Source organism: Calonectris borealis, chromosome 1 (genome assembly GCF_964195595.1).
Source record: "Calonectris borealis chromosome 1, bCalBor7.hap1.2, whole genome shotgun sequence".
NCBI classification, from domain to species: Eukaryota; Metazoa; Chordata; class Aves; order Procellariiformes; family Procellariidae; genus Calonectris; species Calonectris borealis.
The window spans coordinates 88,616,522-88,633,611 of record NC_134312.1 but is presented as its reverse complement, the minus strand read 5'-3'; the positions used below and the strand labels follow the sequence as shown (position 1 = coordinate 88,633,611).

General features: G+C 45.1%; 1 protein-coding gene across 2 annotated transcripts; it reads left to right on the top strand.

Annotated features, from left to right (window-relative positions):
- The first annotated feature begins 6,180 nt into the window (after nucleotides 1-6,180).
- TENT5C (terminal nucleotidyltransferase 5C) lies at nucleotides 6,181-15,032 on the top strand. 2 transcript variants are annotated; one of them, XM_075165985.1, is made up of 2 exons: nucleotides 6,181-6,224; nucleotides 8,981-15,032. In XM_075165985.1, exon 2 carries the CDS (start codon nucleotides 9,007-9,009, stop codon nucleotides 10,177-10,179), a length of 1,173 nt encoding a protein of 390 aa, XP_075022086.1. In that variant the 5' UTR covers nucleotides 6,181-6,224; nucleotides 8,981-9,006; the 3' UTR covers nucleotides 10,180-15,032. The 2 variants fall into 2 exon arrangements, with proteins under 2 accessions (XP_075022086.1, XP_075022096.1); XM_075165995.1 differs by lacking the exon at nucleotides 6,181-6,224 and adding an exon at nucleotides 6,538-6,604.
- The last annotated feature ends 2,058 nt before the right edge of the window (nucleotides 15,033-17,090 follow it).

Below are 17,090 nucleotides of genomic sequence, written 5' to 3'. Positions count from 1 at the left end.
GCATAGACAAGAGGCATCGTATCTTTTGGTAATCTTCCTCGATTCCGAGGTTTGTTACAGGTGACACCATTGAAGACTACGGGGCAACACAGATCTTGGTGCCGCCACTTTTTTTCTGCCCTGTTTTATGGCAAAAGGTATGTTCTATGGTGAAAGGAGACAGAGCACTTGCTTTTCCTCCCATAGGTAAGGATATTCTCCCTTAGCTCTTAGCAGGACGCCTGTGCAAAACATTACCACCCAACACATCACCAGCCTTAGCTTTTCCCTCTTGTCTCCAAAGACACCAATGCTTCATTTCCTCCTCAAGCCTTTTTGTCCAAAGGGATCTCTACCACGTAGCTGCAAGTTTTATGCAGCACAGGCCAGACTTCGCAAGTTTCTGAGCAGAGGTGAAATGTCAGATTCCATTAGAAAGAGCTGTGGTAAAGCTATCTCCTCATATGGGACGTGTAACCTTACCCTACCTCCCCTGCATGAGATAAGAAAGCCTAAAAGCCCTAATTATCTGTCACTGGGAGGATTGTTCTCACACAGCTCTGTAGGAGACAGCTGTAGGCAAAATTGTTGCAAAAACTGTCTGCGAGGGCCTCTTGGATCCTTGCAGGATGCCGGCTTGCCATGGAGGAGGTGAGACCGGCAGTCACCTCAGACCTGATAGGGTGAGACTGAAACCTGGTGTGAAGGAAGATTGTTATCCCCTTCCCGCAGGAGAGGCGGGTGGATCCGGGGCACCAGGGAGCTGCTGTCACGCTGTAGAAGGGATGGGCTACCACAGAGATCCTGCTGAGGATGCTACCCGTGAGCTCGTCAAGGCCTCCCTCACCAGGGCCGGCAGGGAGCATGCGCCAATTGTCAGCCTCGCTGGGAAGATGGACAGTGGGACAGCGGCTTCCAGTGATGCTGATGGCCCACCGAGCAGACCGAGATGGCTCTTTGTAGTTGAGATGGGCCCCAAGGCTTCTGAGAGTGCCAGCCCCACCACAGCTTAAAGTTTGCTGTCATCCTGCCTCACCTCCCGTGCTTGCCCTAGTGCCTGTGTGTCTGTGCAGCGCCTCAGCTGGCAAGCTGCTCCAGCCAAAGGCAAATCCCCCTCTTTGGATGGATTAGTTTTAAATCGCATAAACCTGACCCAAAACACCCAAAGGGTGTGACTGTGTATCAGAGGATGGTGAGTCTCTGACAACTTTCATTTAGATTAAGCCACAATACTGCATTACATGTGGAAAACCTCCTTTCTGGTTGCTATTGCCACCAGCTAGAAATAAAGGTCCTACTGAAAAAGCCTTAAAGATTGCAGACAATTTTTCAATAAAAGCCCCTATAATCTAGCAAAGCGAAAAAGCATACTGAAAAGAAAGACAGATGGAAATTAAAACCCGAGCAAACTGTGTAAGACCTTTAGTCATGAAAGCAGTTAACAATTGCAGCAAACTACCATGGGGAAACACTGGATTATCCATCTCTTGAGCAATTTGAAGAAAGTCTGCAGGCAAGTTGAAGGGACTATGAGTTTTATGGCAGGATTATATTATCCAGGGATTCTATGAGTACTAAGGCATGGTTAATCATCTCTGTTAGCCTTTAAATCTGTGAATTTGTGGGCAAAAACAGTACCATCTGCAACTAAAACCAGTGACAGCGGCAAGAGGCAGGGCTTGCAGATGCAGGCTCCCAGGAGGTTGGTCCAGTCGTGGTGTGACCACTACACTCCTCTGCACCGGCTGCTGGGGCCGTGGGTGACGAGGAAATGGGAAAAAGATGCGATTTCAAAGTGAAAACCTGTAGTGGGGGAAAGTACAAAATCCGTGGGGCAGAGCCCACGGGCAGCTCGGCATGTAAGAGCTTCGCACGACCCAGGCCGTGCTCCCTAAACCACCTCGCTGTTTCTCTGTACCCGCCTGTGCTGTGTTTGCCACCTGCAGCCTGAAGCGATGTGTCCTGAGTTTGCTCACAGCTCCCAAAATAGAGTAAATATTTTTTTCAGTCTGATTTGCAAACCCTTGTTCTCCCCCCACCTCCGCCTCCCCCCTTCAGCCTTTGTCTTTTCCTGCACCACCGAAATTTTTGACAGTTCGTTCTCCCCCGGGTTCCAGGAAACCGTGTGACTAATTAAGCAGTTGGGGCAAGCTCAGGTGGAAGGAAAAACCAAGTCAGATGATGGGCCGCTGCCCACTCGCTCCAGCGAGTGCATTCCATCTCAGCGTGTGTCTACCCTGCTACTTCGTAAGGGAAAAGAAAATGCCGGGCTTCCCTGGGCTGCCTGGCCCGGAGCTTCACAGCACAACCGGATCGGCAAAACTGGGTCTCCTGCTGCAGAAGCAAAAGCGCGGGAGGCCCGGGCAGAGGTGTAACCACCTCTTCCCTACTGGAATAATTTGGCCTGTGTACTTTGTTACACATTCGAGTGGCTCCATTCCTTTAGGCTTTTAAGCAGTTTTGGGCATATACATCAGAGGGTTCCTGAGAAGAAGAGTCTGCAGCCCACAGCCTGAGTTGTCACAGGTGGCACGCAGCAAAGCTGTGGAAGGGCTAATGGGTGGGGACATGTTCAAAAAGACATCAGTGAGAGACAGCGACTCTGGGTTTCTGTGTCCTCTTCGTGTCTAAACGCAGCAGGCGCTTGGAGCTCCCACTTCGCACAGGTCCTGCTGGTGAACAGGCCCGGTGGCGTTTCTTGCCTCTTGGTAAGGAGTGTCTCTCGGCTTTTGCTGAGCTCAGAACTTGGTGGGAGCTGGGAAGCCCTACACGGTAGCATGTCCTCCCTTGGAGCAGGAACTTCCCAGCTGTTGCTGTGCTTCTAGCGGCAAATTTAACCTCAGATTTTTGAAAGACAGCTGTTCCCTGCATTAGTACACTCTGCGCATCTATACTGGACTTCACATGTCTACTTTTATCCATGTGTCAGGAGGAAGGATTGCTGCATCTCCCCGCAGGAAACCTCAAAGGCTTGTACAGGCAGCCAGCAACAGAGAAAGGGGCTCACTCTTGATACTCTGCAGGAGGATTTCACCATAGCCCCGCGTGGGTGGGACGTTCCTACCTGTCTCCACGCTCTCAGCATCTGCAGACATGCAGTTACTCCAGATGTCAGACAAAAAAGAAGAGTTTCCCAACTGCAGGTTTGATGCTCAATTATAGAATGGAGCATGACAGCTACTACTACTGTGTATTAATAACTCTGCTTCACTTTATGGCTTCAACAGCTGTAGCAACCAAGATTTATGATGACACATTATGTTCAGCAATGCATCACATAAGGAAACTAATCTGACAGTGCCAGGTCACTGAGCTGATTTACAAGTTTTTAAGTGTGTTTCTTCTGCCAAATTTGCTGCCCTATTTACTGGATTAAAATTAACAAGTTGCACCGTGTTCATAAAACTCCGTACTTGCTTCTGTTTTGGCAGCTCCCAGACCCTTTTCCCGTGTCACACTGCCATCCCAGGAGCCATTTGGTCCTTCCTCCTTCCCCATCTTCTCTTTTGAAAACCCTTTGAAACAGGTCCCGTGGTGTGTATCCTGAAGGGGAGTACACCACACAACAGAAGAGGAGGGACTGTGGCTGGGAGGAGGTGCTGGGGACATGGGCAGAGCTGATGGAGTGGCTGTGGCAGAAGGGTGAGATGATGGTTGTCCAAGGGCAGAGGGAGACCTGCCGCTCACTGCCTCTCAGCAGGAATTTGTCTGTATCTCAGTTGCTCTCGGAGAAAGGATGGCTTGCAAAGATTGGGATCATCCGTTACTTCTCCCTAGACTCGGAGTTACAGCTGACAGCAGGAAAGTCAGTCCCAAATAAACGTTAAATGTTGAGACTGTACCCTGGAGCTGGGTCTGGGCCCGCATCAGAGCCACCTCGGCAGCCTCAGCACCTGAGAAGTAACCCATGGTTTTTAATCTCTTGTCTCACCAGTGGGCTGTGTGCTTCCATGTTTTCCATTCTCACGGCACAGTAACCCACCGCGCAGACACAGGCAGATGGATAACAGAAGGCTGGCTCTCATCAGGGGTAAATGGGCTCGTTCTCCTAGGTGTTCATTACTCAAAGATGCATTTGTCATTATTCCTGCAACCTACTCAGGAGTCTGGTCCAGGAGGCTTTAAATGGCATTTCAAAATGCCATCCCACGGATCCTTTCTGTGGGACCAATGAAAAGCGATTAAAAAGAACAAGTGTATTGTCGGGAGGTTTAAATTCACTGCAGAGAGTGCTGCACTTCCACTGACAAATACTTAAGGTCTGCAAATCAGGGGAGGCAGAAAACACCTCAGGTATCCAATCTTTAAGATATAGTTGACATACCTCTTTGTTTTTACAAACATTTTTGTGAAACAAGAACTTGTAGACAATAATGTAAAGTGTGAACCTTTTGTAATACTTTAACATCTGTAATAGCAGTATGTGGTGCAGTTTATCTTTGCCTTTATTGGTATCTAATGTATATTACAAATAGAAAATATTTTTCAACATGTGATTTAATTGCTGTTTACCAATGGAACAACAGAAAATATAACGTCCAAAATAATCAGTTATTGTCATAAAATAATAATATTTGAGGCAGAAATATTGCTAAAGAAATATTCTTAAAAGGGGAGACCATTCACTATTTTAACCTCCAAGTGAGACACTTCCTTACTGGTGGCTATGCCTCCGTCATTTCTGCTACTACTTCTTTTTGAGATCCCTATTTCTCTTTCTTTTTTTAGAAAAACAGGGAAAAAATGTTAATAGATCCGGACCCTGACGTCCAACTCTGTACCACCACAGACAATCATATTTTCTTTTCTAGCTCCATCTTGAAACGAGTTAGTTTTATTCCCCTCCCTCCCTCCTGCGATGCTCTGAATTCATGATTATCTCATCGGACAAAAAGATGGTAACTTGCCTTGAATCTGATTCTTGTGTCAATGTTATCCTTTAATTTAAGCAGCTCTTTTTGTTTCCTGTTATTTATCCCAATGGTGCACTATCGGAGAAAATACATAAATAAAGCAACCCACCCATATTCCTGCTCAGCTTTGGCTTTATTGGTGAAACAAGGAAAGTCTGTTTGTGTTTGCTCGGCAAAGAGGAGCTTTCTAGTTTCCTCCTACAAGGTCAGCTCTTCTCTGTGTGTGTGCAGGTTTTAATTCATCTTTCTTGACTGTGTATGACCAAACAGTGTAACAGATGTGTTGGGTTTTTTTCGCAATGCTTTGTAAATACTTTTTAGCTCTACTAGAAATATGTCAACCGGCCTGTCCTTAGGATAAGTTTTGCTTTTTTTTCCCCTCTGATGAGTCCTGATTATCCTACAAAAGGCAAATACCTCAGATCCTTTCTCTCCTCTTTTGCTGAAACATTGAGGGTTTACAGCAGAAATTGTAGCTTTTATCCCCGCAGTGCATGATCTTGTGCTGTGTACTATTAGCCGCCAGCCGATTTTCATTACTCTATATCTCCAAGTTATTCATTGCTTCCTGTCTAATAGTTTTGTCCTCCTCCACGTCTCCAGTGCCTCCCACAGCCCATCAGCTGTGGTTTTCAGTAGCGCGCTGTTTCAACACTTTTGCCGTGTCCTTGCGAGCGCATCCTTGCAGTTAGTTTGGCTGTTTCCGATGTGGCACCGTAACGAACTCCTTAGCGAAGTCTGGAAATCTTACCTATATACTGACGGTTGTGCTGTCCGATACCAAAAACATGTTGTATTTCAGCCTGGTTTTCCTTGCAGTCCGCTTCCCTGTCTTCTCTTATTCCCTTGAAATGTTTAGGCTATTGCTTTCCCTTCCATGTACAGTCGTACGGGGGGGGGGGGGGGAGGAGAGAGCGACCGTTGGGCGCCCCCCGCCGCCACCTGTGTGTGTGTGGGAAACTGCGGGGCGAGCCCCTGGAGGCGGGGGGTGAGGGCTTCATGGCGCGCGCGGCCACCCCCGTCCTCTCCCCCACCCCGACCCCCGCCGGGCTCCCGGGCCGAGCGCCCGGCGGCCCTAACGGCGGCCAAACCCGCCCCCGCTCCCCCGCAGCGGGAGGGCTGGAGCGGGGGGGAGGGGTTGGGGGGAGGAGTCCCGCCGCAGCGGCCGTTACTGGTGCCACCGCCTCGCGCCCCGCCTGCCGGTTACCTCACGGCGGAGGGGGGCGGGGCGGGCCGGCGGCGCGGCGATAAAGGGCGGGCGCGGGGGGCAGTGGTGTGCGCGCGTGAGGCTGGCGCGGTCGCTCGGGGTGCGCGGTGCGGCTGAGCTGACCGGTGAGCGGCGGGGCCGGGCCGGGAGGGGGGGGCTCGGGGCTCGGCTCCGCTCCGGGGCAGAGCCGGCGCGGCGGGCGGGGTCACTTACATGAGGGATCTCCTCGAGGAAAGCGCTTGGTAACGCGTTTTAAGTTACTGATACTATTTAAAACGGCCTAACGGCAAGTTCCGCGTGTCCCAGGTGAGCGCCGGTCCCGCGTGCGCGGAGCCGAGCCTGCCGTGCACCGAGTGAGTTGCCCCTTACGGCGCAGCAAAGCGCGCTCAGCTCTCCTCTCAGGAGAAAACCAGTAGAGGCAGCTGAACCTCCCCGCCTGCAGTGCCCCTCGGGTTTGAAGGGGTCTTGTAGCACTGCAGTGTCACGGGGGTGCTGCTCGCTGCAGGTACGGTCGTCTAAGTTCTTTTCAGGTGTTGTGTCAAGTTATATGTCTTATAGGGAAATCTGCTGCTGCAGAGTAATGTACTTCATGACAAAGGTGAAGGCACGTTGTCCTTGCTCCTTCTGCCTCTGATTTGAGATTTGTGTCCACATGAAGCTACAATACTCTTTCCTTTTGGTATTAAAAATAGGTAGTGCCCACCTCGGCTTCAGAGTTGTTTTCTTCCCAGTGAATACAGGTATCAGATCTTCTTGTGATGGAAAATCTTGGTGAAACAAGAGGCATGTGAACTGCTGGTATCCCAAGTACATTAAGGTCATTAAGATCCTGTTGTCACTAACATAATTCTTGCAGAGAGGGCAAACACATGAGTGATTTGGGGGTGGGAGGCTTCATAGATTGACAGCCTGAGAATTAAACTCTCCACTGAACTGGAAATGAAATACTTCATCTTCCCCCCACAAGGGCAGCAATGTGCATTATTCTCCTAGGTGAGGATCACCAAGCAGAACCAAGTGTGTGGGGTGGGGTGAGAAGCACTGCTCCGAATACTTTCTGGTCACTGGATGGGCTGCACATGTTGTCTTAGCTGCTGAGAAGGCTACAAATGGGAAGGAGGAGAGGGAACGCTTTCGGGGGCAGTTAGCTGAAAGCACTTGCAGCTTAAGCTAGGAATCATGGAAGACTCTTGTGTTCTTTAGTGATCTGACGGATTTAATGAAAATGTAGTAGCTTTAAGATGAAAGTGTACTTGAATGGGTTTGAAGTGCCTGAGGGCAACTGCTGGCAGGCTTGATGCCTCTGGGTTTATGCTGCATTGCAGCCTTAAGGATTGAGTTTGAAGAACCCTTTGATTTGTCCTAGACTAATCATCCTATGAATCACAGGTTTGTTTTGTGCCTGCTGGAGCTGATGTGGCCCACAGCAGCAGAGCTTGTAATGCAGCAGCTCGTGCTGAAGGGCAGAAATTGATTCCCCAGGAGCATTTTTACCTTACTGTATATTTTATCTAGCATTTGACTGTCTTCTGTAGAGGAGGTGACAGGTCAAATGAGCTGTTCAAAAATTAAAAGCTGGAAGAAGACAAGCATGAAATGACAATAGCTGCTCTTTGAAACTTGCTTTAGAAGTGTTCCATGCACTGTGTTGTTGCATGTTAGGAAACTATATGGTTGGGTTTTAAACAATTCCTGCTAGGTAAGAGTTAACTACCTTAAGTCTGACTAGTCTGACCTTGGCAGCTGCAGTCTTCACAAGTACTTGGGGCAGAAGAAGGTGAGGCCTCAATTAGACTGTAGCTGTCAGGAAGCACCTGGCCACAATAGAAACCTGGAATGTGTAAAAAGAGAAAAGTGTATTAATACCAGTTGGAGTTGCGTGACTGTAGAATATATGAAGTATCTACATACTTCAAAACACAAGCCACTTAAGCACAAGAGAATGATCTTGTCAACTGTGACAAGACTCCTTAAAAAGCACAAAAGTTCAGACGAGGCTGTGACCAAGCCTGATCAGTGAGGTTCTCAAGTGCTTAGTGTTAGAGTTACACTAACATGATATACATCATCTGAATATGTGCCAGCTCGTACAAACTTGTTTGCTCTCCACAAATGAGCAACAGGTTGGGGCAAGTATGAATATTTCCAAAAAGGTAGTTTGATTATGCAGTGTATCTGAAGAAGGGTAAAGAGTTACTTACAAAGCTGAAGTGCAGATTGAATAGTTATCTGACTTTGCAGCTGAAATTCTGTCCAGGATGCTGAAGAGCTGTAGCTTTTTGCAGGAGCAAGGTGTACTTGGCCTTTATCCCATGAGTGGTAGATGCTGGATGGCTGAGAAAGGAAAAACTTCTATGAAAAGGAAGAAATCTTGTATCTCTTGCATCATTAAAGTGCTTCCAGTGGACTGGATGTCTAAGCCCTGAAACTAACACCTGTGCGTCTTCCACTGTTGTGTTAGTTGGAGAGAGCAGTTTGAGCTTTATGTATACTGAAACAAGTTCAAAGCTTAACTTTCAGAAGTGTTTTGCACTTATGGCTCATCTGGCTGCAACTGTTGCTGCAGATGATCTTAAACTTAGGTAAAGCTTAGGTGTCATTTTTGTTGATAATTTCCCTTTGACACAAACTGCTTTTGCTGAAATACTTAACTCTGCCTCACCAAGAAAAGGACAATGACAGCTAAATTTTTTCCCTGCACCAATAGAGAAGTGTATCATTTCAGGTGAAAGGCTTGCTGATAATCATTAGTACATAGAATTATTTCTTTGTAGTTTGTGCCTGTGTATGTGTAGACAGAAAAGCAAAGCATAGGATATATATCTAGGAAGCGTAAACAAAGTCTGACTTGTCTTTTTTTTTATATTCCACCTCCCTACAGTTTCTTTGGAGAAGAAAAACCTTGAGATGGCAGGCAAAGGAAGTAACACAGACTGCATGTCATGCAGTGTACTGAACTGGGAGCAGGTCAGCCGTCTGCATGAGGTTCTTACAGAGGTGGTTCCAATCCATGGACGAGGTAACTTCCCAACGCTGAAGATAACTCTAAAGGACATTGTTCAGACTGTTCGGAATAGGCTGAGTGAAGCAGGCATTGTGGTACGTGATGTCCGTCTGAATGGCTCTGCAGCTGGTCATGTCCTGGTCAAGGATAATGGGCTGGGATGCAAAGACCTGGATCTCATTTTTCAAGTTTCTCTTCCAAGTGAGGCAGAGTTTCAGTTAGTTCGAGATGTGGTGTTGCGATCCCTCTTGAATTTCTTGCCAGAAGGAGTAAGCAAGCTGAAAATCAGTCCAGTAACACTGAAGGAAGCCTACATCCAGAAGCTAGTCAAAGTGTACACAGAGTCTGACCGTTGGAGCTTGATATCACTTTCCAACAAACACGGCAGGAATGTGGAACTGAAGTTTGTAGACTGTATACGACGACAGTTTGAGTTCAGTGTGGACTCCTTCCAAATCATACTGGACTCCCTGCTCTTTTACTATGACTACTCAGAAACCCCCATGTCGGAGCACTTCCATCCGACTGTGATCGGGGAGAGCATGTATGGAGACTTTGAAGCAGCTTTTGATCACCTCCAGAACAAGCTGATAGCTACCAAAAATCCTGAAGAGATCCGAGGTGGTGGGCTTCTGAAGTACAGTAACCTCTTAGTACGAGACTTCAGGCCCATGGATAAGGATGAGATCAAAACATTAGAGCGCTACATGTGCTCCCGATTCTTCATAGACTTCCCAGACATCCTGGATCAGCAGCGCAAACTAGAGACCTACCTCCAGAACCACTTCTCCAAAGAAGAGAGGAGCAAATATGACTACCTCATGATTCTGCGCAGGGTGGTGAATGAGAGCACAGTCTGTCTCATGGGACATGAGCGAAGGCAGACTCTCAACTTGATCTCTCTGCTAGCACTCAAGGTGCTGGCAGAACAAAACATCATCCCTAATGCCACCAATGTTACCTGTTACTACCAGCCAGCACCTTATGTTAGTGATGTAAACTTCAGCAACTACTATCTTGCAAATGCTCCTGTGCCGTACAGCCAGTCCTACCCCACTTGGTTGCCTTGCAATTAATTGTTTCACTTGAGCATTCTTGAGTGGAGGCTACTAAAGGCCAAGATGCTGAGTGTATATATAGACAAGTAATAACTGTCAGTTGGAGGTTTTCTAATGGAAACATGACTGCATTGGACTGTCCACTTCCTGGTGGGCAGTAGGAGTATGTAACCAGGTGACCTGCTATGAACCTTTCAGTATATTTCTACAAATGCCAAGAAGCCTTATTACATCTTCATTAGGAGAAGAGAACCAGCAGCCAAATGTTAGAGGAGTAGTTGCAAAACTCGGTACTAATTCTGGAAATGGCTATTAACGTGTGATCTAAGTCGAGTATTCGGTAAACTGGGTTAGTTGATAGAGGAAAGACTGTAAAATGTCTTGAGCAGAAGCCACTCCTGACACAGCAACAAAACTCTGCTTTCTATTGCCTAACCTCATTACTCTATACTTCCTCAGTTCAAGTTCTGGCCAACTTTTTATTGGACTAATTGTGCGAGAGTGGGCTTGTATTTGGGCTGCTTCTACTTTCTGGCTGTGTAGAACTGGTAACTGTATGGATACTGTCTGTCTTGTAGAGGGCCTAAGCATTGTTTCCCGTAGTACCTAGGGATATGTGGTCCTGCCTCAAGTTCAAGATTAATTTCTTGGAAGTTGAAGATGGATTAGTAAGCCTCTATCTCTAAAGCATAAGCTGGCTGAATTTTGCTGGAGTACCAAAATTTGGCATCTCTAAACATGCACCAAAACACGATCTAAAACTCGGTAATGTGAAAAGTCCTTGAAATGAGGAATTGAAGCCTTAAATAGAATTGGAACCACAGTTTGAATAGTTAGGATGGAAAAATACTGTTGAGTCCAGGCTCAAGATAAAGCCTTTCTGACTGCAAAGCAATTTTTGGCACAGTTGGAAAGCAGCGCAGCTCTTGCACTGAGGTTTGGCCCAACTTTCTTCCTCACAGGTCCACAGCAAGCAAAAGAAAAAGAAACCCCCAAAAAAACCCCAAACCACTGTAAGTTGCGGGATGATATGCACTTCTGCCACAGTATAAATTCCTGAAGTGCCCCCTAAAAATGAATTTCTTCTTGTACAACTTCAGGCGGGTCCTGAAGGCTTGTCTTTCTGTCACCACTTAAGGGTTGAGCTTATTGGTTTATCACTATCACCTGGTCACTGTATGAGATGGTATTTTGAGTGGTTAGAGTAAAATTCTTCCTCTTTACTGGTCTTAGCCCTCACTTGAAGAAGTATATAAACCCTATCCACAGAAGCTGTATGTGTTGAAAGCCTGCCCCTGTTTTCAGAATAGCCTCTAGAAGAGTACATACTCCCTTGGAGGTGTAGGGAGCTGACCTTCCTAAAGTGTATGTGCTGAACTTGCTGCTTTGAAACTCCTGTGCTTTATAAGGAAGGTTAAAAATTCCCCAGTTATGTATATAGTGTTATTAGAAACTGGTATATTAACTGGATGATTTTCACTGAATTGCAATAGTAAAATACCTATAGCAAATGATCTTGAGTTTCCTTTGCTTAACCAAAGAAGTAGACTAGAAAGGCAAATCTTAGAGCTATTTAATATATACTGGTGCAATGTTTAAGAATACTTGTTTACTAAACCTTTTTTATGACTTCTAGCTGTCTCTGCAAGCTTGTGAGACCAAAGTGCCTGATCAAACAAATGATTTAAGCTTAAAAGGTAAAGCAGAAAGCAGGTGAAACACCAATGTATGGTTGCTGTTCAAGGTGGAAAACAGTAGCAGGGCAGCACTTAAATGGCAGTAGAAAATTGCCTGTTCCTCATAGGACCAAAAACTTCTAGTTACATTGCAAGTTCTCTCACTTTTCATAACTACTTCATAAAGACTGCCTCAATAGAGCAGCGAGGCTACTCTTTTGTTCAGACTTCTTCATTTAGCTTAGGAAGGCAGGGAGGGATACAATCTAGAAAGCAGGCTGTAGCCAAGCATGCTTTAGCTTAATTTCTTTGAACAGTCTGGTAAGCAACTTCAGTAGTAAATATGCAATTTGGTGTCTTCTGTTGTGTTTTTCTTCATTAAAGGCTTCCTGAGTAGTCAGCCAAAGTAGCTAAACTTGAAAGTGAACCCAGCCTTTTTTGTTAACTGTGGCTTGGACTTGGCGTAGCTTACAGACAAGGCATCTCTCACCCAAGACTTTGACTATTTGGAAGGCTTTTTAAAAAATAACATCATGCCAATGTTGTCATATGTGTTAAACTTACTGCAAGCTCCCTGCTGGAATGCAAACCTAGGCATGAATAACTTCTGCATGCAAGGCAGTACTTGGCGTAGTATAGAGTGTCACTAGAGCAAAGGAAGTCTTTTGCTTAGGAGTTTGTAATTGCTATCATCTCATCTCTTAAATAGATGTTTTTAAAGCCAACCTAAGCTATTGCAGAAGTAAACCATTGCCTAGAGGGAGATGTTTGATTTGCATATCAAATAGCTTAGACTCACGTATCTGTCTTGTGCGATCTCATGGCTGATCTTTAGAAACTGTTCCTGTGCATCAGTTCATGTGGAAGTGCTCAGATGCTCAGGAGAAGTCCTCACAAGCTTGAAACAAACAGACTTATGTTTTACTAGTCTTTGCATGCCTTGGCTGCTGAACATCAGGCCAGGTGCATCTATTGGAAATGGAAGTGCTAGAAAAAAGGCTCTAATGGATTCCTACTGAGGTAGAGCTATGGAGAATTTAAGCTTCCTGCCATAAATATTGTGCTTTTGCTAATGTAACTTGTTGCTGAGGCCCCTAAGGAAGCTTTATGTTGAATGGCTGCTCTCTGAACAGCTGACTTCCTGGGCTTAAGCTTTGCAGGACTGCTGTGTTCCCTGTCTCTTAAGTTGCTCTGGCGTATTAGAAATATTGATGCTTTGTAGCCTGGCTGCTAGATGTTAAGCTCTTGAATAGTTAAACTGTATCCTGAAGCTGGACACTACTTACTGCATTGGCCCTACTGTATAAGAGATTGCTGGGACACTGTTCATCTTATTGCCTTCAAAATAATCCTGGCTTGGCAGGTAAAGCGGGAATACTCAGTAGCTTTTCATCACTGCGTTGCAAGCAGTCTATCCCTTTCTGTTTCAAGTTGTCCTAGCAGCCTGATCTTGCATGTGGCAGTGGCTTAATTTGGTGTGTGCTAGCTGGTTTGAGTTCAGGTTTATGGTGGCCCCTGTAGCAAGGAGTAACATGAGAATGAGCACTAGGTAAGAGTTAAAAGTGATGACTGTAGGCCAAGTCTAGGCTGCCTGCTTGATTCAGTCTCCTTTCAGTAGTTAATGATGCCTCAGCAAACCTGCTCTATTCTCTGTTGCTCACTTGTGTGTCAAGTGGAGGTTAGAGAAAGACTACTGTACTTCAGACTATTACCCTAACACATTCCCTCTGGGCAGTGACATCAAAACAAAGCTGCAGTAACACTAGACTGCAAGTCTTGTATCAGCGCATCATTCCTCAGGACTAGGCTTCTAGTAAACTAGACTGTGTGGTTTGAAATAGCTGTTTTCTTTCTGTAGCTTATAAGCTCTGCAGGGCTAAGCCAGTCTGAGGTTACGCATCTGTTGTCAGTATTTATTACCAAGTCCCCCTTGAATTACAGTTTATTGGTGTGACTTCCTTATTGTAAGATAGATTTTTTGTTTTATTATTATCTGATAAAGATGCTACCAAGGAGACCTAGTAGTAGACTGGGTTTTAGTCACTTTGGTAAAATCCCTATGCTGATCCATGGTCACTCTGAAAATTGTAAGGTAAAGCATACTTCATGCTTCCTCAGCTCAAGATTTAATTGTTGCTGTGTTTGTCCTCAGCTAGTTCAGTCAATCACTAATCTGGAGATTTAAGACTACCGCTTACTTTTGAGTAACCATTTTTCAAAAGATCTTCACACTTTAACGTTAATCTTGTCTACAAAGCAGTAGGTAGTATTTAAATCTAGTCCAAATACCTAAAGCTTTTTATTGAAACTTAAAGACCCATATTTTGGGATTGAGTTCTGGGGTTAAGCATTTAGTATGTTTTGTGCCTAGGCTTTGTGGGTTTCTGATCACTAGAATAACTACTAACATTGATAGTGATCTCTGCTTATCACTATATGAGTGCTTGGGAAAAGACCTCTTAGAAGAGAACTTGGAAAAATTGCTTCAAATTCTAAGGTGTCAGTGGACTGATGGTACTTGTTTACTTTCCATCTCGCTCAACTCATTCAGTCAGGGTGCCATAATTGTTAGGCACAGGAGTAAGCAGTAAGTTTATCATAGTCACTGGCAACTTGGTCTAATTTGGGCATTGGGAGAACCAAATGGATAGTAATACTTCCAGCCTTTGCATCTAAGTCTTACTGAACCATTTGTTAAATATGGTGAACTATATTTCATATGTTCTTTAATTTCAATGAAACTAGTTATAAGGTGGGATGCTGGGCAATATTGTAGAAGCTTTGGGGGGAATGGTTGGAGCACTCTGTTTTTCCTCACTCGTATTGGAAGAGAAGGCCACTCATTGAAGTGTCTGGATTGGGCTTGTCTCTTTCGGATTAAAATTGCACTTTCTGTTGAAATTTAGGCGGTCTTTTTTTCTGTTTATCTCTTTTATTATTTTTTACTATTAAAAGAAGTCAGCTCTTGGAAAATCTGTCTCATACCTCTTTGGAAGAAGTGAGTCTTTTTTTTTTTAAGCTGGCAAAACAAAGTACTAGAAATATTTGGATTTGTGATGAGCCCAAATGTGAGATTGGTCACAGTAACTTTGTCTACTGTTCTGCACTGTGGTGTTCACTTGTCATCCTTGGAAATTGGGTTTTGGACCTTAATGCTTCTGAAATTCTTGTGCAAATAAACTTATGCTAAACATTGTTTGCCTCAAGTAATTCTTGCATCTAAATAGTGCTGACAAAGTATTTGTGGAGCTTATTGGCCAATGTGTGTGTAGATACACTGTGGGGGGGGGAATGGTGACGGGGTACAGAGTAATGCTTGGTTTTAGATGTTATTCAAGGTATTCTTTTTCCTCATGAATGTACAACATCTGTCTACACATCTGCCTCAACTTACTGAAGATCAGTTAAGTGAGACATGATTCATCTTTCACTTGCATCATAGTGACAGTTTCTAGAGAACCATTTTTGCCCTTTCTGACCATTATCTGGTCTCGACTTAAAACACATCGAGGCACAGTCCTAGGCCTGTTAGGTAGTGTCTGGTCTGAGCTAGCGTCTGCCAGTCTGTTCTGTGATGCACTCCATTTTATATGCTACTCCAAGTCAGGGGTCCCTGCATAGCTCAACTCATGAGCCAAGGAGGTGAGAAACAAAGTCAGCAGTTGCTCCTCAAGTTACTTACAGGTTGAAAGTCTTTGTGCTTTCCCTCTGTCCTAAAAGCTGATGCTTCTACATACCAATGGTCAATGGGGGTTGAGCAGGTCAAAGCTAAGTGAAAGCTAGGGGCATGTGGCAGTCTACTTGCTGCTCCTCCTGCTCTAGGATCAAACATAAAAGGACTGTAAAAAGCGTGCTTGCTTCTAATCCCCTCCAGAGCTCAGACAAGCTCTAGCCTCTCAGCTAAGTAATGCTGGAGAAATTCCAGACTTGAGGATCTTGTAACACCTGCAGTGGAAACTTCTGGGGAGATTAGCAGAGGCAGTGTGATCCATGGAAGTAATCATGGAGCTTGTTATCCCTTTTCAGGATGTAATTGCTTCCCTCTGAACTTAAATGGAGAACTGATAATGCAGCTGGGCAACATAAACCATCTGCTTGTCACCTGAAACTCCCTTACTTCAACTCCTCAGTTTATCTCATTGTAAAAGCTTCCGAGTTATTTTGGGTAACATCCTTAAGTTTCTAGAATACCAAACTTAGCTTTGCAGGGTCAGATACTGAAACAGCAAAATAGCTATGCTTAAGCAAGAGGTGGTATGTACTCTTTCAGTTCCATAAGGAACTTACATAATGGTAAAAATTGAGAGGAACTAAAGAAGAAAGATGTTCTTGCTCTGTTGCTGTTGTATTGTTAGTGTAAGTGTCCTGTTCTGTTGTACTGCTAGAACCCAGCCTTATCCATGCTGTGCAAGATGAGCTCAGTCTTGTGAAGGGGAGTGAGAGGCATTAGACAAATGTACTCTAAATTGTTGCCATTGTTCTGGCAGATGCACTTATTTCCTTCCTTCCATGATGGAATATTTAATATTTTTTAAATCAGAGTACTCAACATGCCCTTACAGAGACAGAATAGATGCTCCTGTGAGAGAAACAAAGATTTTCTTTGCATGCCTGCTTTTTTTGAATATTGCTTACTTCATATTTGGTACACTAATACCCTAAATACCTGAAGTTGCTATTTTCAGCAAGAAAATATGGTTTGTATTTATCCAACAACTTAAAAGGGCGATATATCAAAGGGTGTAATATGCCACTTGAGTGTGGGTGTTAGACAGAGCGGTCATGTTTTGCTGCAGTAGCAGTGCTGTAATCTGTTCTGCTTTGTCTCAACGAGAAAAAGATGAGCTCCATATCCCATAGGCAAGACTGCCTGGCGAAGGGAGTAGTTAACCTGGCAAACCTTAGTAATTTTCCTAGTAGGAAAGAGTTGAGTCGTCATGCTGGAAAAAGAGAGTCCTGCCAAGAACTGTGTGCAAAGCAGCTGCTAGATCCTAAACTGGTAGTTCACATATATGTTAAGGAAAGCTATATTACCTACTCCAGCGTTACCACATTGACTCTCGACTGGGTGGTTTAGTAAACCAGCAGGAACTAGTTGCCTAGGCTGGCTGATCCCACAAAATGCTGTTCTGAGTCTTCATCACTGATAAGTAGAGCAGGGGACAATCCACGCCACCTCACCACTTGGAGAATGGAGAAGCGCAAACTCTTGGAGAGGTCTGGCCAAGACCAAGCACAAGGAAGCTGGACAGT

What these genes read in the sequence shown, in the direction of transcription:
- TENT5C (XM_075165985.1), top strand. Translation starts at nt 9,007, where the DNA reads ATGGCAGGCAAAGGAAGTAACACAGACTGCATGTCATGCAGTGTACTG.